General features: G+C 38.2%; 2 protein-coding genes across 2 annotated transcripts; both read right to left on the bottom strand.

Annotated features, from left to right (window-relative positions):
- Positions 1–532: 532 nt before the first annotated feature.
- On the bottom strand, positions 533–5,263 carry LOC135769837 (probable N-acetyltransferase CML1). Its single transcript, XM_065279365.2, has 2 exons — positions 5,119–5,263; positions 533–1,209 (listed from the first exon to the last, which is right to left on the bottom strand). Coding segments are annotated over exons 1-2 (678 nt in total). The 5' UTR covers positions 5,120–5,263.
- A 1,597-nt stretch (positions 5,264–6,860) lies between these two features.
- LOC135769909 (probable N-acetyltransferase camello) lies at positions 6,861–8,064 on the bottom strand. Its single transcript, XM_065279432.2, has 2 exons — positions 7,950–8,064; positions 6,861–7,691 (listed from the first exon to the last, which is right to left on the bottom strand). Exons 1-2 carry the CDS (start codon positions 8,062–8,064, stop codon positions 6,991–6,993), a joined length of 816 nt encoding a protein of 271 aa, XP_065135504.2. The 3' UTR covers positions 6,861–6,990.
- Between the last annotated feature and the right edge of the window lie 14,177 nt (positions 8,065–22,241).

Below are 22,241 nucleotides of genomic sequence, written 5' to 3'. Positions count from 1 at the left end.
TTGGCTCTTCTGGCTTTATCTTCATTTGTTATTCCCCTTGGCTGATTAATACATCATTAATGGATTGGCACTTTGACACTTATTTAACAGGTCAGGGCTCAACGGGTTCATCAGGGTTATTAATTATCAAATGAAAAATATTTTAAATAAAAAAATGGTCTGTGTTAATTTAAATCTAGCACCTTTCCAGTGGGGCATTTCTCCCCCATGTCCCAAGAAATTTGGCTACAGGTTTTTGTCTGTCGCTGGGCTAATTTTAAGTTAAATAGGTTAGCCTAAAGTTAACAATAGCACAATAACTGGCTTAGAAAACCCAGTTTCTGTCAAGGCACAGTGAAGAAACATTGATATGTATTGCAGAACATCTACATTTGTGAGAATACATCAACTCAACATCCAAGTCCTTGGTGGACAAGAAGACCAACGGAAGAAGTCAAGGCGCAAAAACAACGAAAAATGACTTTTTATTTGAAATAAAAGTTGAAGACTTAAATATAGTGTTATAAACGGCTGTATTAACAGCAGTTAAGGATCACATGATCTTTTCCATGTTTAAAATTTTGAGTCGAGTCATCCAGACCAACCACTTTGGTCTCTCAGTTTGAGTATTAACCAGGACCAGTTTAAAGCCCATCTTATAGTAAAATGCCACGGCTGCTCTTAGAGCAGAAGAGGTGGAACGTTTGATCTTTGTAAAGCCACGTTCCCTGCAGAAGTCTTCGGCGGTTTTAGCCAGCTGTCGACCGAGACCAGCACGGCGACAAGTGGACAACACGCTCATTCGTAAAAGCTCTCCATTCCTCTTTCCGTCGCCGTCATCTTTGGCTTCCACAGCCACCATACCCAAAATCCGATGCCTACCATCCATCTCAGCTTCAGCGACCCAGAAGCAGTTATCTGGATTGCTGAGATAGTGACCTGGAATGTCCTTCATGTCTGTACGCAGTCTCTTCTGGACATAAGAAGCGTAAAACTCATAGCAGCAGAAGTACACCAGGCCAACCCAGGCTCCTCCACATATTAGGGCCAAAATAACAGACCCGCCGAACAGATAAGCACCAATGCAAATAAACAGACTTATAGTGATGTGAAGAGGCTGGGTCATGGCGTATATAAATGTAGGGTTGATGTGTTCCTCAGTTGCATCTCTGTAAATCATTTCAATGGCTTGTTGATCAGAAGGTTCATATCGCCGGATCAAAATGTGCACTAGTGAAAGGGATGAAAGAAAGAATAGAGGAAAGTTATTCAAATATACAATACAAATCAACAGAAGAGCATTTCATGATTGTAAAAAAAGGCCTACTAATAAATCAGAAAGTCCATCTAAACATTATGTATTTATATTTATGGGTAGTTGGAAGTTGAATATGCTATGTGTCATGAAGTCCGGTCTGTGTCTGCTCTGTTTTCTAGTCTGCCTTGTTCCTTCTTGTTCCTTTGTTGCTCCGCCCCCTTGTTTGTTACCATGGACACCCATTGACTCACCCACTGCCTCTTGTTTGTTGTCATAGTGATTAATTGTCTCTGCTTTGTGATTGGTTCTTGTATTGTTTAAATTCATGGGTACCAAAGATGTCATTTCTGCAATGCCCGCTGATTCGGAGCGGAAGTTCTGTCACACCATAAGGAGAATCAGGAAGACATGTGAAACTTTGAATGAGATGCGAGGGATTTAAAGATTTCAGTGGAGTGGGTGACAGATTTGAATTTCATTCTTATTGTTAAACATTACTATTCTTTGCATACCTGTCAACCCTCCCGTTTTTCCTGGTATTCTCCCATATTTTACTATTCTTTCCCACCATCAACCCGTTTAAATAATATTCTGTATTTTTCCTATATTTTTCATCTTTCTGGAAAAATTCCCACTTGTCGTATTTGATATTTGCTGCATTCTCCTCCGATAAAGCAGGCGGCAATTTATCTTTAAAATATTACTTAAACAACATCCACCAATGAAACAAGAAGTAAACTGTTAGGTATCTCGGGGATAACAGAGCAGAACCCAAACGCAGACAACAAGGGGTAAACTCAGGACTTTTATTAATAAATGAAACAGAAAACAAAAACCCACGAGGGGGCAAAACAGAAACAAGATAACTAAAACAGGAGTAAACACTTAACAGGGCTAGACACAAAACAACACTAAACACTAGACTAGATACACTTAACAATAAACACTACTAGACTTGATAGTTTCTACTAGTGATGGGAGAAACGAAGCTTTTCGAAGCTTCAAATCAATTGAACCAATTGCTTCGAAAATTGATTCAGTTTTTCGAAGCAGTTCGAAACCCACACACGCTGGCGACCCCTGCTGGTCAAAATAGATGTGTCCAACATTTTACACTTTTTTTTTTTACAAAATAATAGCACGATTTTTATTAAAATATGTTAAAAAAATTACCATCGGTGAACCATCGGATTTTCGAAATTTTTCGAAACAGTTGTGACGTAATGAAGCCTCGTTTGCTAAAATCACGTGACTTGGGCTAGTTTAAAACAAGCTCCGAACCACTGATTCGAAACAAAAGATTCGTAAATGTTTCGAAGCCTCATGAAGCAGTGCTTCGAAAACGATCATCACAGCATACAGAACAAACTTCAGGGCTGAAGCACGGGACAATGAATACAAGAGGATTAAATAAGGGAGCAAATCAAGAGGGGAACAGTTGATATAAATCAAACAATAATGTGGAGAGGATGACAAGGGAGCGGGGGAAAAGTGACGAGACACGGGAAAAACGTAGTCTAATATAATAATACTAAAGCCGCCTTTCCACTGCACACGACAAACGACGGCCGATAAGCCGGAAGTCATTAATTTCCTATGGAGAGTCGCAAAGCGGATGCGTGAGGTGCCGACCATCTGTGGATGCGTAAATATTGGATCCGTTTTGACGTTGGATGCGTAAAAAAATTTGAACTTGTTCGACTAAACCGCATGCGATATGCCGACCGGAAGTTATGTTTTTCATTGTATTCCAATCACAAAATGTGTGTGAGGTGAAAATGATTAATCTTTTTGGTTTAACTTTATTAGTTACACTTGAATCCTTGAAAAAACACTATTGATTACTGATAATAAATACATTATTAATTTAATTTGTGTATGTAATTATTTTAATCTTGTCTTTATATGTTCTCTCAAAAAAATATTGGCAATCTTTGTCATATATGCATAGCTGTTTATTGTTTCATTCATTTGCATTCATTTATTTATTCCACCATGGTAAAAATATTAGAATGAAGCCTCTTGCGCTGGAATGAGCTTCCCTCCCATATACGATTTAACTGAAACTTCATTACGACTGCCACTAGGGGGAGAACTCCGACTGTCGTTTCCGTATGTCGTGTGCAGTGGAAAAGCGGCTTAAGACCACTGTAAGAGCCATTATGCTCTATTTAAATGTCTGTTGTAGTTCCACTGGGGGACACTGGGTGGAGTGTGTGTTTACTTGGTATATAGGTAACCAGAGAGCAAGAGAAGCCAGGTGTAATGAATGAGGGAAGCAGACAATTTTTGACCGTGTCAAGCCACATGTAAGGATATACAAACTGGTGTGTTACAATGTGTTTGAGCATCAGAACTGAGACCAATAAAAGAGATAAATGCAGTATTGGAGTGGAAGCGTCTTGTTTGGAGTCACGCGTCAAATAGCCCTACAAGCACCTCTAAGCGACAAGAAGGTCATTTGTCGCTACAACCACGCTTTCCCACATAAAACATAGTACTGTCAGAACCCTGCCATACTGGACTAAATATTAAAACAAGACAAGGTTCCAGCAGGATCCTGACACAAACAAGCTTATTTTCTTCTTATTACATGGCTCTCTGGAATGCTTGATTCTGATTGGTCAGTTGAGAAATTTGCAGGTTCGTTCTTTTCAAATAATAACCGCTCCAAAGTAATAACACATAGCCGGTACTACTTGTACGATTAAAATCGCTCCGCGTCAATAAAGATTACTGTTTGGCGCCATCTTGTGACAAACACTGGACAACCCCAAGTAAGAATGGAACATTTTGACATTAATTTTAACATGTACGGAAAAAACAAAACATTTAAACAGTGGATAGAAGAACGAACAACGACAAGACACAGAGAGCTTACTGAGACTGAACTTGACAAAATAGAGCATGACAGCTACGAAGCTAACACACACAAAAAAATACAGAATGGGCATTAAAACTTCTCAAAGACTGGCTAAAAGAGAAAAAATGGAGACAAGTATGAAGCAGAGGATCTTAATAATGTATTACGATCATTTTATGCATCTGTGCAAAGTTTCGCGGAAGGATAAAAATGTTAATTTAAAACAAATATGCCAATAAAATGTTTCAAATTCATATTCATGTCCAGTTTTTTTTCTTATGTGGCAAGTAGCCGTGTAATAAGCGGGATAATGTAGAGGCAGCCGGTAGTTATTGGGAAATAAGCCCCTTCAGTGTGATACAAGACCCTCCGCTTCGCGTCGGGTCCTGATCACACTGTCGGGGCTTATTTCCCGAAAACTACCGGCTGCCTCTACATTATCCCTTACTTGTTTCATTGGTGGGTGGAGATGGAGAATGACGAGCCGCCGGCAAAGCTACAACCACCGTAAGCATTAGTGCGCACGTCTGCCTGCCAGCGTGAGAATACACAAACTCACACATTTGGATATGCGAGCTTGGATAATTTGGATAATTGTTTGTAACTTTGCATGTAGGGAAACACTGCTTTACTGCTTAACTCAGAAGGTGTTAAGGAATGCAACCATACAAACAATGATACAAGGTATACACTGCTTAAAAATAATTTCTTACTTTGTATTTTTTCATGTTTTCAGTTAAAATATCAAATTTTTTTAAATCAAGTTGCATGTTTTGATAAACAAAATGAAGTGTGTGTGTAGGGGGGTTGTTGGGGTTTGGGAAATTTATCTTATTTTCAAATTCCAATGTTGACAGATATGATTCTTTGCCGCAGGAATACAACGTATGAGAAATACATACATTGGTTCTATAATGCTTGTGAGCACACTCTGAAAACACGAACAAAACATGACTTTAGAAAGACGAGTAGATAAAAACGAAATAGTTGATAAACAGACAGATATTTTGCTACTCACTGTTTGTTTAGTATTGATTTGTATTGCCTTTATCCTGAGTCGATGGGATGCTCAAATCTGACTGAAGTTGTACATAAAATAACATAAGACACACCGCTGACGTCACCTACATAAAACATATGTCCACTCCATCCCAAAGTCCACAGAAGCACAGAAGCATTTCTCAATTTGGAGTAAGATTATATCTGTTAGGGGTGGGGCATTTGTGTATTTGCAGCATACCTGCAGGCCCTCCAACACATCCCACACCCACTATCATGTTTTTTTTTTCTAGCAGTTTAATTGTACCTCTTGTTTATAATTAACCAGCACAAATAGAAAATGTATTTAGTTAGCACTTCAAATTTACTACAAGCGGTACCTAAATAAAAAAAATTTAAATAAATTTTTAGCACATCATTTGAGTCGTTAACACCAATTTTTGTTGGGTGTTATCCAAACCAGTGTGAATACAAATCCAGTTTTGGCTCTTCTGGCTTTAACTTCATTTGTTATTCCCGTTGGCTGATTAATACATCATTAATGGATTGGCACTTTGATGGCTTATTTTACTCTATAATTAACAGGTCAGGGCTCAACGGGTTCATCAGGTTTATTAATTATCAAATGAAAAATATTTTAAATAAAAAATGGTCTGTGTTAATTTAACTCTAGCACCTTTCCAGTGGGGCATTTCTGTAAAATAGTTTCAATCATCGTTTTTATTGCTTGGGTTAATGATGAATGATATTGATAATGTTAGCACTATGTCAATACATATACTGATCTGTGGTTTGTGCGGATCTCTGTCAGTTGACCAATCAGAGTAGAGTAGGCTACTGAAAGGTGGGGTTTAGGCAGACTGAGTCGTTGAACGGCTTCACACGAATCGTTTGGGGATCTCTGAGAAATGGGGTAATTTTAAATGTATATTTTGAGAAAATTACAGTGTTTTTTGACCTTGCATGGATTTAAACCTGTTGTCCGGGACTTATAAACCGTGATAGGATGCTTAAAACTGGCTTACTTACTGGCTCTTACTGGCACTTTAAATATAGTGTTGTAAAGATGTTTTAAAATAAGTTGTTTTTAAAATAAAGATTACAATATTGTGTATGTTTATGGTATTTACCCTATAACTAAATAGCACCACTTTAGTTTACAGCCTGCAGCTGTAAGAATTACCCGTTTTTTTATCAATTACTTCAATTTTACAAACAATCAAGGTATATGATTACAGCCATGCATATATAAGTAACAATCCGCCTAAGTTTGAGCAAACAAGTAATTGCAAATAACAAAAATACAAAATAAGAGCACAAACTCAACATGAAAAAAAGTAAAGTTTTAAGAATTTCCTGGTAAATACACAGTACAAGGGGGTAACAAACACCCGTTTAATAACAGCCTGCAAATATAAGAGTTACCTGTTGAATACACAGAACAAGGGGGTAACAAGCACCACTTTCATTTACAGCCCACAAACGTAAGAGTTACTTGTACAGATTAAGACGTAGACTACAAGTTGGTTTGAGACTCAGCTGGCAGGTATAATACACTCTATACTGAAATAAAAGTGAGGTGTTATATTTTATTTGCCAACATGGTTCGTAGACATGGACTGTATACGATATACTTTCATTAGGTAGCGAATATGAAAAACAAAATCTAAATAAAATTATAACACTAAAAAAATCAATAGGCCATATTACCCATCAACATAAGTCATTTACCACTTAATATTACAATACTAGGTACCCTGCAGCTTTAAAATACTTTTACCATATTGTTAACCCAAACTTAACATATTGTTTCCTTATACCTACAAGTACATACTGTAAAAGTACTATGTTGTTACAATTACTTTCTGCTATTGAGCTCAGGTCAGGTGTGTTAACAGCAGTTAATGATCTTCTCCATGTACAAAATTTTGAGTCGAGTCATCCAGACCAACCACTTTGGTCTCTCAGATTGAGTACTAACCAAGACATGTTTATAGCCAATCTTATCGTAAAATGCCAAGGCTGCTCTTTGAGTAAAAGAGGTGGAAAGTATGATCTTTGTGAAGCCACGTTCCTTGCAGAAGTCTTCGGCGGTTTTAGCCAGCCGTTGACCGAGACCAGCACGGCGACACGTGGACAACACGCTCATTTGTAAAAGCTCTCCATTTCTCTTTCCACTGCCGTCATCTATGGCTTCCACAGCCGCAATACCCAAAATCCGACGCTTACCATCCATCTCGGCTTCAGCGACCCAGAAGCAGTTATCTGGATTGCTGAGATAGTGACCTGGAATGTCCTTCATGTCTGTACGCAGTTTCTCCCGGACATAAGAAGTGTAAAACTCATAGCAGCAGAAGTACACCAGGCCAACCCAGGCTCCTCCAGATATTAGGGCCAAAATAACAGACCCACTGAGCAGATAAGCACCAATGCAAAAAAACAGACTTATAGTGATGTGAAGAGGCTGGGTCATGGCGTATATGAATGTAGGGTTGATGTGTTCCTCAGTTGCATCTCTGTAAATCATTTCAATGGCTTGTTGATCAGAAGGTTCATATCGCCGGATCAAAATGTGCACTAGTGAAAGGGATGAAAGAAAGAATAGAGGAAAGTTATTTAAATATACAATACAAATCAACAGAAGAGCATTTCATTGTTGTAAATAAAGGCCTACTAATAAATGAGAAAGTCCATCTAAACATTATGTATTGATATTTATGGGTAGTTCGAAGTTGAATATGTTATATGTCATGAAGTCCGGTCTGCCATGTTTTCTAGTCTGCCTTGTTCCCTCTTGTTCCTGTGTTGCTCCGCCCCCTTGTTTGTTACCATGGACACTCATTGACTCACCCACTGCCTCTTGATTGTTGTCATAGTGATTTATTGTCTCTGCCTCGTGATTGGTTCTTGTAGTGTTTAAATTCATGGGTACCAAAGACTTCACTTCTGCCATGCCCACCGACATATTTGTGTCTGTCTTGGCAGCAAACACAGCATCTAATATCTAATGTGCTAAATTATCACATTTATTAGATTAATTATTGTTTTACAAGAGACAAAATGCTGATTGTACAATCTGCCAGTCTGTCCATCTAGTTGTTCGCGATCGCGGAACAGCGCAAAATCAACAAAATGTCACATTTTGGGGATCCAACATTATTTGTCATATTCTGTAATAAATATTTCCAGAAACTAAAATAAATAAAATGTAACAACTGTCATTATATATAGAGTAGACAACTTGGTGAAAATTTTTTGGCTTTAATTTACTAATGCAAAAGATCAATCCCTATTACAGCACGCTGTATCCAGTTACAGCCATGCACCCCACAGTTAACAGTGAATCACATCTTCTGAGTACGCATAAAACCATTATCTCTACTATATTTCTAAAGTTTAAGGGTAAGTTATTTTTATGAGGATACACACGTGAACAGTCCTTGTGAAACCTGCTTGACACACCTGCTGTCTCATACGCAAGGATCTGGTGAAGCAATATAATAATGTATTACAATTTATTGTTTTGTAGTCCTTAAAATAAGTTGCTGGGAAACAACTGAAAGTCTGCTGTCCATAACATCTCAACAGGAACAAACGTGCACATGCAGAACTGTGATCTTTCAGGCTTTGACTGTCACATACGCTCATAATTAAATCAAAATGTCCATTGGCATATATAAAATGTATATAAAAAGATCATGTGTAAAGCAGGCGGCAGTTTATCTGTAACAGATCACTTCAACAACACACACCAATGAAACAAGAAGAAAACAAGCTTATTAAATTATTGTTGTTAGAAGAAAAATTTTCTTCTTGTTTCATTGGTGGAGATTGACGAGCCGCGGGCAAAGCTACAAAAGCCAATAGCATTAGCAGGCACGTCTGCCCACCAGCGTGAGATTACACAAACTCACACATTTGGATATGCAGGCAATTTTTTTTTAACTGCATGTAGGGAAACACTGCTGTTTGTGCTTTACTGCTTAACTCAGATGGTGTTAAGGAATTCAACGTATGCAACCTATGTTTAAGTCACTTGCAGAGGCAAGAGAGCCATACATTGTAAAAAAATTCCGTAGACATTACAATGTTATTGCAGCTGGGTTGCCGGTAATTTACCGTAGATTTACATTTATGTAATTTACTGGCAAGAATTTGTTCAAAGTTAAATCAATTTTAAATATTAACAAGTATTTATCTTCACAGAATAAAACTATACAATAACAGCCTCATGCAAAGCATTCTGCGAACCAGAAATCATCATCAACCTTTTTCTGTTTTTTGGTTCAGATTTTGTTTCCCAAAATGTTTTGCTTGATGCTGTTTTTTTAGTTTTACTCTGTAAAGACAAAGACTTGCTTTTAATGTTCATTTAACTTTGAACAAAATGTTGCCAGTAAATAACATAAATTTAAATCTACGGTAAATTACCGGCAACCCAGCTGCAATTTCTACGGATTTTTTTTACAGTGTACAAACAATGATACAAGGTATACACTGCATTAAAAGAATTTCTTACTTTGTATTTTTATCTTGTTTTCAGTACAAATATCAAGCAATTTTTTAAATCAAGATGCATTTTTTTTTTTAAAGCAAAATAACCTAAGAAAATTAAATCTAAGTGAATTTGTGATTAAAACAAGAAAAAAATCTGCTAATGGGGTTTGACATTTTTTCATAAATTTTTCTTTAATTAAGTGTTTAAGAAAAAACTAAACTTATTTAAAGATTTTTTTCTCACCCTATTTTTTTGTGCTTGTTTTAAGCACAAATTTACAGAGCACCTAAGGGGGCATGGTGCGAAAATTAAATAAAGTTTCGTTTTGCGTGCGCACGCAAAACTAAACTTAAAAAAAAAATTCTGCACATGAGGGCTTCACGTGAGCACGCAAAAGTTTCACATGAGCACGCAAACGTTTTACGTGAGCACATGAAACTAAACTTTAGATTTTTTTTACTCCAATGTCCAATGTCAAGAAAATGCATCTTGATTTAATAATTGTTAGATATTTGTAGTGAAAATAAGACAACAGTACTAAAGTCATTTTTTTGCAGTTTAATCACCCATTCTCTTGTGTAATAATAAAAATGGCGTGTGTGTGTGTGTGTGTGTGTGTGTGTGTGTGTGTGTGTGTGTGTGTGTGTGTGTATGTGTGTGTGTGTGTGTGTGTGAGTAGGAGGGGTTTGTTAGGGTTTGGGAAATTTATCTTATTTTTAAATTCCAATGTTGACAGGTATGATTCTTTGCTGCAGGAATGCAACGTATAAGAAATACATACATTGCGAGCCCACTCTGAAAACACGAACAAAACATGATTTAAAACTGTAAAGAAAGAAGAGTAGATAAAAACGAAATAGATGAGATAGACAGACAGATAGATATTTTGCTACTCACTGTTTGTTTAATATTGTTTTGTAACGCCTTTATCCTGAATTGATGCTGATGCTGACAAATCTGACTGAAGTTGTATATAAAATAACATGGGAAACACCGCTGATGTCACCTTCATAAAACATATGTCCTTCCCAAAGTTCACAGAAGCAGATCCAGCTGCAGAATCATAGACATTGGCCGTTTCTCAATTTGGAGTAAGATTATATCTGTTAGGGGTGGGGCATTTGTGTATTTGCAGCATACCTGCTGGCCCTCCTACACACCCCACACGCACTCTCATGTTTTTTTTCTAGCAGTTTAATTGTACCTATTGTTTATAATTAACCAGCACAAATAGAAAATGTATTTAGTTAGCACTTGTAGTAGTTCAAATTTACTACAAATGGTACCTAAATACATTTTTTTAAATACATTTTTAGCACATTTTAGTCATTAGTCGACACCAATTTTTTGTTGGGTGTTATCCAAACCAGTGTGAATTGAAATCTGGATTTGATTTATCTTCTGACTTTAACCTATTCCCTTTGGCTGATTAATACATCATTAATGGATTGTCACTTTGATAGGCTTATTTTACTCTATGATCAACAGGTCAGGGCTCAACTGGTTCATTGGGTTTATTAATTATCAAATTAAAAATATTTTAAATTAAAAATAGTCTGTTTTTATTTAACTTTTTTACAGGTTTTCCTACTAAATTCTACTATTGTGAAATTGTCTGTGAATGTTACTGTAGCTCACAGATTCTGACAATATATTTTTTGCATAAAACATACATTTATCCAGATGCAATGATCATGGAATTTTTCCCATGTTTATTCCCCCTGTCATTAGTTCTGTTGAGACATTTTGCTTCATGATCGTCTATGCAGTCAAAAGCTTAACTCTGTCATGTCCAAAAAGTGTGCCTTCCCCCTCAGCTGATTTATTTAATATTTGTATAATCTCTACAGCATTGTTCAAAGCAAATTAATAAGTCATGCACATATTGGAACAGCGTATTATCAAGGACTAGATCTTTTTAAATCTGTTTGTAGTAATTAATCAAAAATACAAAGGATATCTTGCATTTATCTTGAATAAGTGAGTTGTTTACCTTCATGGGTAAATGCAAACAAGTTTCTCCATTCTGAGACTATAAATCATTTGGAATCAGCTACTGTATTACTCATATCAAGCCTGCCTGTACTGTATTTCTGGGACGACTGCCAAACGCATCTCTATTTTATCAGTTACGACTACTCCTGCCGAAACCGTGGTGCACGCAACTTTCTAGTGACTCTTGTCTTCCGAAATAAACAGTATAGAAATTTCTGTATTTCCCTATTTTATTTTCTTATCATATAGCCAAGATCGTAATACTAAAATGAGTTGCCTGCAGAAATAGTTACATGTGGTGCTAAGTCATAAATCTCTCTCTCTTTTTTTATGCCATTACACGTGTCAATTTGTACGGCTGTTTCTTGGGGCCCTATTATTATATGCTGGAAAATCAGGAGAACTTCCTATCCTTCTGTCTCATAGTGACTCTTTTCCTGGAACTGTTCTGGGTAAGGGGTCATACAGTAAAAATTCACGGTTGGACTTCTACGTTCATTAATTTTACTCTTTTACAAACTTTTTACAATCTATCCAAAAATTTCCCATCCAAAATACTTGTGGTGTCATCATTGTAATTTTTCTAACTACCTCACTGTAAATATAAATGCCATCATCTGTAATTTTAATCTATACAGGGCATCTATTTCCAATAAATAAATAAATGGGTGTGTTCAGAAACTAAGATTATATTTTGCTTACAGACAGAGAAGAGCAGTCAGATATGTCAACTGGGTTTATTCCCCAAAATCCTGCATGTTTTCAAAAATGTTTGACATGTGGAGGTGTGAGGCATAATTTGGACTTACGCATGTGTAAGTTGCTCAAGCCGCAGCAAAAGCTCTTGGTCAGCATTTCCATTGGATGTTGGCCCCTCGGGTAGGATCCTCTGAAACCTTATTAGACCTGGTCTGGCCCTTCTCATGGATTCACTGGACCGCTCTGGGGTTGTTTTGATTGCTGCTGCTGCTGCTGCTGGTATATTCACTCGCAATTATTCATATTTTCGTCTTGCTGTCTTTGTCCTTTCTTGCTGTTTTGTCTTTGCACAGATAACAATGAGAGTGGCTTGCTGTTGAACATTTCCCAGAATGGGTTGGACTGGTGTTGCCGTCTGCGTTTGCTGGATGGTGGGTGCAGGTGTGTTGATAAGCACCATTAAAGCTGGTTTTTCCTCCTTCAGAACAGCTTGTGTTTTTTTCTTAGTTTTGCTCACAGGGTCATCCTGCTGTGTCAGCCCCCTCTGCATCTCTTTCTCTACTGTCTTTGCCTTAAGCTTAATCTTTCAGTCCTGCTCGACTGCATGTGATTTGGAGTTCAGTCCTACCACATCTTTAAAGCAACACTATGTAGTTTTTTTACCTTTGAATAATGTCTCTTAAATTATTTCAGTGATAGAACAACTTTTAACTGGACAAATTGCACTGTTGCTGCAACCTGAGCAGCCTCCTAGCTGCTACAAGCACACTTTGAAAGTGGCTGTGGAGGGTAGGAAACACAGCCCCGCCCCTCCCCCTGCCTGCAGAAGAGTGTCTGATACCAGGCACTGTTGCGCTTTTCAACCACATGGGGGAGCTGTACGTCATTTTTACATGGAAACTACATAGTGTTGCTTTAAGTTTTAACAGGTGGTGGCATAGCTTCCACTATTGCATTTCCGAACAGTGTTGTTTCTGCATATATGCTTTTGGATTTTCTGTTTCTCCAATCAGATCTCCTCTTAGCATCTTCGGGTCAATCTGCATGGGGTATCACTGTATCCGTGCAGTGTTGCCCACATGTCCGTTCTGAAGGGATCAAAAGCCATTCAGTCTCTTATAATATTGTCAATTGCCATTCTCAGTCCAGAATCAATCAAAAATTCATTTAGTTTCCCACACACTTTTCCAAAATAGCTTTAATGTCCCATATAGCCAACACGCGCCCTCTCTCACATCTTCGTCTCCTGATGATTTCAATTCAATTTTATTTATAAAGCGCTTTTCACATTTGTTAATTGTTGCAAAGCAGCTTTACATGAGTAGATGTAGGTGAGAACACAGAAACTCAATAGATAATAAGAAGTAGAATATTGCGGATAAGGATAAACCGTACACAGCGAGTGTAGTAATAATGCAACGTATACAGTAAAGTGCTAAGTTAAGCCAAAGTTGGCTGACTCTCCCGGGGACGAAATAATGATGTATCTGTCTCTTCTAAAATTTCATCACTATATTTTTCCATCTTTAAAGGGACATTACACTTTTTTTTGAAAATATGCTCATTTTCCAGCTCCCCTAGAGTTAAACATTAGATTTTTTTGAGTTTTGGAATGATCTCTGGGTCTGGCGCTAGCACTTTTAACATAGCTAAGCACAATCCATTGAATCTGATTAGACCATTAGCATCACCCTCAAAAATAACCAAAGAGTTTTCCTATTTAAAATCTTGACTCTTCTGTAGTTACATCATGTACTAAGACCGACGGAAAATGTAAAGTAATTGAAAGCAACTATTGAAAGTAACCAAGGGGACTACTTTTGGGTAGTGCATAATATCACTACGCCTGCTGCAGCCATGTTACAGCAGCAAAGTCCTTGATTATTACGCCAGAAAGAGAGTATAGTTCCTAACCATATCTGCCAAGAAAATTGCAACTTTTAATTTTCTGCCTTACTGTTCTGCATATGTCTAGGGGTGTTCTCTGATGCTGTGGCTACACTATCATATGTATTATTTATCTCTGGGGGTGTTATCATCTGTTTTAATGCTTTGGCTGCATCAGCATATGCTTTATGTACTGGGTTGTGTCCTTGATTAGCTGTCTGTGTTTATTCTATTGGGCATATCTCTGTTTGTGGTGAGAATAAGGGTTTATACAAGAGTTTGTGATCAAGCCTGCGGCTGGTCTGACTCTACTTCTATTCTTAATTTTCTATTCTACTTCTATCCTCAAATTGTATGTCACCTGTATTGCTTAATGTTTATTAGGTCCCTCATAAGGAGGTGGGTCAGGAAATGTTTCTTTATCTTCCATTCTGACTTATTTATTTATTATTTTTAATATTATTATTATTATTGTTTATTATTATTATGCAATAATTATTGTATATTCACCAATACAATATAAGGGGTGACCAATGAATACTGTAAATAGGCAGCTTCACACTCAACAATAATATTTCCAAAATAGTTTCAAATGAATGTGGCGTACTTGATCTCTGAAAGTTGTATGAGGAAACTTTTTCTAAATATTCTGTCAACACTGACACTCCACAAATGATATGTATGCCGACTCTTTCTCAACTTCTGGTCATTTTTGTATTTCTACTAATTGTCTCAAATACCAGTCTATTAGTTCGTATTGTATTACTGCCGAATCTTTGCAAAATGTCTTTCCAGAAGTGTTTGTCTTGTTATCTCTTGTGATATCTCTTTGAATCTTTTGGCGTTTCACACTTTTTCTGCAGCTATAAATACACTTCTCTTATATTTTAAGTTATTATCATCAATAATTACTTCATTTAATAAGGAAAAAAAAGAAAATCAGAAAGTGAATAAAGAGAAAAGCTCTGTTTTTAACAAGAAAAAAATCACAGATTTACAGCTCACATTCAAAGAAAATCTTTTTTTCTTTCTCTATCTCTCTCACACACATAGCCAGTCGGCAGACAGCATGCAGGTGTTCCCTTATCTCTTCTCTCTCTCTCTCTCTCTCTCTCTCTCTCTTCTCTCTCTCACACACACACACACACACACACACACACACACACACACACACACACACACACACACACACACACACACACGCACGTTCTGGTTTCCATGTTTTTTGGGGACATTCCATAGACGTAATGCATTTTATTCTGTACAAACTGTATATTCTATTCCCCTTACCTGCCCCATTCCCTAACCCCAACCATCACAGGAAACTGTCTGATACCTTAGATTTTCAAGAAACATCATTCTGTTTGATTTATTAGCTTGTTTCCTCATGGGGACATCAAAATGTCCCCACAAGGTCACAAAAATACTGGTATTCCTATCTTTGTGGGGACAATTGGTCCCCCCAACGTGATAATTACCCGGCCACACACACACACACACACACACACACACACACACACACACACACACACACACACACACACACACACACACACACACACACACACACACACACACACACACACACACACACACACACACACACACACACACGCACGCACGCATGCACACACACACACACGCATGCACACACACACGCACGTATGCACACACGCACGCACGCACGCACGCACGCACACACACACACACACACACACACACACACATTATTAGGCCTCCGGCAGCACTCCGGGGCTCTTATCTTTTTACACCCACATACTGGCAATTCTCACAGGCAAATGGTTCGCACGCAACAAACACTTACACTGACAAAAAACACTCACATGTAAAACATTCTCTCATCGCCTTCACACAAAACACACAGACTTCCAATGGTACTTGACTCTAAAAAAAGGTTGGGTTGTTTTGTTAACCCAACTGATGGGTTAAGCCAGTTGGATTGTTTTGTTGGATTGTTTTATCAGTGTTGGGTGGTTTTTGTGTAACCTAACTCGTTGGGTTAAAGGTGTAATGTTTACCTGCTAATGTTACCCAAGAAGATGGCACAAGAGAGGATATTGAAAGAGTAAGTACAGAAGAGCTGTAATCGAGGTGTATGCACTGTGCAGTTACAATAGTTTCCAATTAAATGAAATCATCATAAAATGACATGCACAGCACATTTAAACTGACACACAGAGAGCAAAACCTCTTTTCAAGTCTCCAAAAGTCTAAACAATTTATGCTTTACACACATTTTGCAATTCAAAATGGCACTTTTTAAATGCACCGAACACGGTTCTCTGCATAAGACACAACAATCTGACATAAAGGCTACGTTTACACGTGGGCGGCTATTTTCATGAATGGACATTTCAACACCTCCGGTTTCAAAAATAATATCGTGCACACATGTCAGTTTTCAGAAAAGTGTTCATTTACACGTACCCGTGCAAATCTGCCGTCAAGAGCCCACGTAAGCCAATCACCGGTGGCGCTGGTGGTTATGCGGACTGGTTCTTCGTGTTGGAGGGAGGAGTTGTTGCAGTAGGTGTCCGATGACGTCAAAGTACTGCGAGAGCGATTCGAAATTAGACCTCTATGTGTGTTTTCTCAACTCGCTCTCTTGGTATGTTGACATCATCCACCTGTCGGTTCTTGCAGCGCATGCATAAAATTGCTGACCTCCGAGCACTTTCTGCTCCTCGACATTATGGAGCAGCTGTATTTGCAAATACAAACACACGAAACGAGTTTGCACGAACATAAATGTTATCGTGGAAGCGAGTAGCATTCACATGTAAACATAGGTCGCCCTTTTCACTTAGGTGCGAGCTCTGGCCCATACTGTGAAGTTGGCCGCCTAAACATCCGTTTGTCTCAGTGTACATGCAAGCGTGCAAATTAAGGTTTTCAAAATATCTACTTTGGCCGGAGTTTTTGGAAAGAACCGGTTTCAGAGGCAAAATCTACGTTTACGTGTAAACGAAGGGTACAAACAAAGGTAAATGTATCCGTTTTTAAAAATACATTTCTCTTTTACAAGAAGAGAGGAAGAGGAAGGGTGAGAGTGGGAGGAAGAGTGAGAGGTAGGGGTAGAGCTGGTAGAGGAGTTCATCCCTGCTGAAAAAAAACAGCATCAAACCTGCATGGACCTATGCTGGTCTTGCTGGTATGACCAGCATGGGATGCTGCCCATTGCGTCAATATTTGACGCCACTTGACCATGCGTCAATATGTTACGCGGAGGGTATACCCTTCGCGTCATTTTTTGACGAACTGGGGACTTCAATACTATTAGGTACGCGAAATTAAACAGTTGTCGCCTGACATTGGGGTTAGGGATAGGTTTGGGTAGGGATGTCATTATGTAAATCTAACCCTAAACCGACGCGAAAATGGTAAGAAAATGGTACGAAAATAGGAAAGAGAATGCAACGGACTCAATAGTATTGAAGTCCCCAGTTCGTCAAAAAATGACGCGAAGGGTATACCCTCCGCGTAACATATTGACGCATGGTCAAGTGGCGTCAAATATTGACGCCATGGGGTGAGGATGGGCTGGATGCTGGTGCTAATGCTGGTTTGTTGCTGGTTTATCTGGTGTTCACTAGCAAACCAGCACCAAAACACAACATATGCTGGTCTTGCTGGTGTGCTGGTTTTTTCAGCAGGGATGGCCAAAGAAGACAACAACTTTTAAATGAAATCAGTGCAACCTTAGTAGATCATGTCATCAACCATGGGCTGACAATGCGAGAGGCTGGACAGAGAGTGTAGCCCAACTTGAGCCGTTTTACTGTCGCCTCTGTCATCCAGACATTTAGACTGGAGTACAGGTAAGTCACCAACATTTCATGTAGTACATCGGTAGTACACCCCATGTCATAGTCAGAGCCGGCCTTAAGCATCTGGTGGCCCGTTTCAATAACTAATAGGAGGCCCTACCCACATAAAACATAAGCATAATAGAGCAAAAAGCAAGGATTCCTGTTGGTTTGCATCGGTATATTATTTTATTACGTGCACTTTTAGCTTCACGAACAGGCAGCTCAAAAGAAATGATCCAACCTTATTTAATTACAAATATACAATTATAGTTGCCTCGCCCTTTCATGGACGCTAAATTCTCTGCTTAATTGATTTGCGCAGTATATTTTCAGCTGTCTGGGCTGACTTAAAAAAAAAACATCTCAAACATCCCCTCAACTTGAATTATTTAACAAAAGCAAACAAGACAAGTGTCTGACTGACACTAGCCGTTTCTCAATGTCAAGGATACTTCCTTGGCAGGACTAGTCCTTACAAGTCACTTCCTTCAGATGCTAGGCGAGGCTCCTTTTAAGCATTCGGAGAACACGTTAAATGGAACAGGCTAACAAGTGCACGTAATTACGTCATTGCGTGATTGAAAGGTGTGCTTTCGGTGCTGCGCGCATAGGATTGTGGGTGATTTCAGCGCGTGAAGAGCGCGAAGGATACAAATTTGCATCCTTTCCTGTATATGGGATATTTCTCGAACGAAGGACTCAGTCCTTGGCTGAAATTTCGAGGATCCTCGACATTGGAACAGTCCTTCGACCGACGTCGATGACGTAGCATCCTCGAAATTCTAGCTTCCGAGGATCCTTCCTTGACATTGAGAAACGGCTACTGAACCGAACTTATAAATAAGGATGGGCTCCGCGTTTTTTCAGCACCGTAGACAGCTCACCTGGCGGCGAGCGTAGATTTCACCTAAACCTTATTAGAAATCCACCTTTCTGTGTTTGGGTGCTGAGAATTCCCTGATAAGTTTATCTTTGTCCAGCGATTTTGTCACCTCGTGCTCAATAAAAATCTGAACGAGAGCTGACGGCATCTATGTTCAATAGGCTATTATAAAAACAGTTTACATTGTTATGCGGGAGCAAAACAAAAATAGACGATTTCCAAGCCACTGTAAAAAAAAATCACCCCTCATTTATCTAAAGTTCTTGGTCATTATGTTCATTTAATGGAACATTGTGTGGATGTTGCGTTAGAGGAAAATGCCGTCATGCACAAAATATATTAAAGGCAGTCAGTAAATGCACACAGATGTTATACACATATTTTAAATACAATTAAATACTGCATTAAGGTTAGTATAAAATCCAATAATATTATTTAAAAAAAACCCATTGAAATCAGTCCCTAAAATAATGTATTATTAAAAACCTGGAATCGCACTTGCACAGACAAGCCTGATGAGAGAGAGCATGGTCGAATTCAAAACTGCGTTTTTGCGCCCTTGAAGGGAACTTCGGGAAGGGAACGCCGCTTAAACTTTCACTCCAGATAAAATGAAAATGACGTTGCTTTCATTGCTCTATTCTCCAAGTGTATTTTAGCGGTCACAGTCACGCAATGAGACACAATTGCGCAACTCTCTGCACAGCTCTGATATTTGAAGGGAATAAATAGGGCATATAGCGATGAGTACTTCAAATTGATATTCTCTCCATTTGTGACGAAAAATTTGTCGGAATGAATGCGCACGGGCTAACTACGACAGGTAACACATTTAAGAAATGTCGGTTTTCACAAAAATAAGGCTATTAAGCTCTCGTCTAGTGATCCCGATGCTAAAGAATAATTAAACCTCTAGAATTATCCACATGTGCACGTTTTCTTAGAGTTTTTATGAAGCACTGTGATGCTGCTGTAAACGATTCTACATTGATTTATAAAAATGAAAGAAATTACTTTTAAAAATAATTTAAATGACATATAATAAATATTAATGCAGTTCTATATTTTTTTAATAAAATCCATTCATTTCATATTAATAATCCGATTTCTACAGGCTAAAGCGCGTATGAACGTCCGAGAGAAAATAAAGAGCAGAAATTAATTGATTTAAAATGAAAGATATGTGATTGCTTAACATCCACAGGCACTGACAATGTGAGCTCCCCCGTGCAGGAATCATAGCCCCACGTTCAAAAATTCTTGCGCCGGGCTGGGGCCCTCCTTTAGGGCGGGGCCCGTTTCAATTGAAACGGTTGAAACATAGCTAAGGCCGCCTCTGGTCATAGTGTATCAGTTATGTGACCAGTTTACTTTCATGGCTGATGTCATACACAAACTAAAAAAGTTATTTATTCAAAAGTAAATATGGATTAATCTTATTTACAAAGTTACAGTCAGGACCAGTGAGTGATTTTCTCTTCTTTTGTTATTTAAGTAACTTATGACTTCAACATTCTGTAGCAATGCTGACATCGCGGGCACACGCGTCATTTTTGGGGCGAAACATTGTTTCATCCAGCTTGTTACTTTAAGATGCGTGTCATGCAATATCCACTTCTCGCCACATGGTTGTAGTATTTTTTCACTATACAATAAATGAAGAAGAACCACAGGAAGCGTTTGATATTCTGAGCCTTCAGTCCTGAGGTGTTTTAATTTTACAGCAACTGTTTGAAAATTTGACTCAGGGGGCCAACTGAAATGTATGGTTGACAAAATATATATATTTTATCTTGGTACTGACAAAATTTCATTGAAACCTATGGAGGAGAAGGTATTTAAAGAACCGCAGAAATTTGGTAGTCACGTTTGTGGTGTTATTAGCGAACCTTCTGTCAGAACATCAGAACTTCGGATGAGACGTTAAACCGAGGTCCTGACTCTCTGTGGTCATTAAAAATCCCAGGATGTCCTTCGAAAAGAGTAGGGGTGTGCCCCGGCATCCTGGCCAAACTTGCCCACTGTCCTACTAATCATCCCTCATACTAATTGGCTAAATCACTCTATCTCCTCTCCACTAATAAGCTGGTGTGTGGTGGGCGTTCTGGTGCAATATGGCTGCCGTCGCATCATCCAGGTGGATGCTGCACATTGGTGGTGGTTGAGGAGATTCCCTCGTTCATATGTAAAAAAGCGCTTTGAGTACTGAGAAAAGCGCTATATAAATGTAAGGAATTATTATTATTATTAACTGTTAAAACCATGGCTCTGAGTCTGAATATGACAAACTAATTCCAACTAAATGGCCCATTCTAACTAATACAGTAAATGTTAATTATTTCATTTGAAAAAACTAACAAAAGTCTGCCGTCTGTTAAAATTCAGGCAAATATCTGATGAAATGAGAAAGTTACAAGCAAAAACATCTGAATTACCATCATTTTCAGTCACACACATTCCATTGACATCCACATCTAACTTTTCCCTGAATTCCCTCTGATTTCTAATATTAAAAATATCATAACTTTCTCAATCCTCAACAGATTTTTATAATTGGGAATATCTGCTAGTCATGTGATCAATTTTGAGCTTTGGGGGTTTTGAAAATGTTGTCATCATACATACTGTACTGTTTATAAAGCTTTAAGACAGAATGTAATAAAATGTTTACATTTGGAAGACATGTTATGTAAAGGCGGGGTGCATGATTTTCAAAATACGCTTTGGAAAATGGAGTCGGGCCGACTACCAAAACACACTTGTAGCCAATCAGCAGTAAGGGGCGTGCCTACTAACCGACATCATTTCCTAGGTTGCGTATGTGTGGGGCGGGTCTAAAAGAAGGTCCAGATTGGTGTAGGGGGGTCTTTGTTTAGGGGATTTCAAATGTCAACATTGACTTTCAGAGATCGTGCACCCCACCTTTGCTAGAGTGTAACATATAAAAAAAACACCTTTAAACAGAACGTAATTATCAAGATGATGATGGTACAGTAGCTATAACACCTTTTCTGCTGTACTTGTAAGCAAACACTAGAGGGAGACAGTGACTTTAGTTTTAATATTTGTAGCACTTTAGTATAATTGCACTTAAAAAGTGTCATTTCAGACAGATCACACAGATGAATCAGGATCCACCACAATATTTAAGAATGAAGCCATTTTACACCAATGAACAGCATTTCACCTTCACTCCAGCTTTATACTGTAGGTTAGTACCTAAATATGGAAAATCAAGGGAAATCACTTTGTTAAGACATTTATCAAATGACATTGTGATTTTTAGTAGATGTATGAAGTCATAGCAGAGGTGTAATTCATCACATAACTATAAGACATGATCCAGTACT

Source organism: Paramisgurnus dabryanus, chromosome 7 (assembly GCF_030506205.2).
Source record: "Paramisgurnus dabryanus chromosome 7, PD_genome_1.1, whole genome shotgun sequence".
Classification (NCBI taxonomy): Eukaryota; Metazoa; Chordata; class Actinopteri; order Cypriniformes; family Cobitidae; genus Paramisgurnus; species Paramisgurnus dabryanus.
Note: the sequence above shows the minus strand (reverse complement) of the source record. Positions and strands in the feature narration are given on the sequence as shown.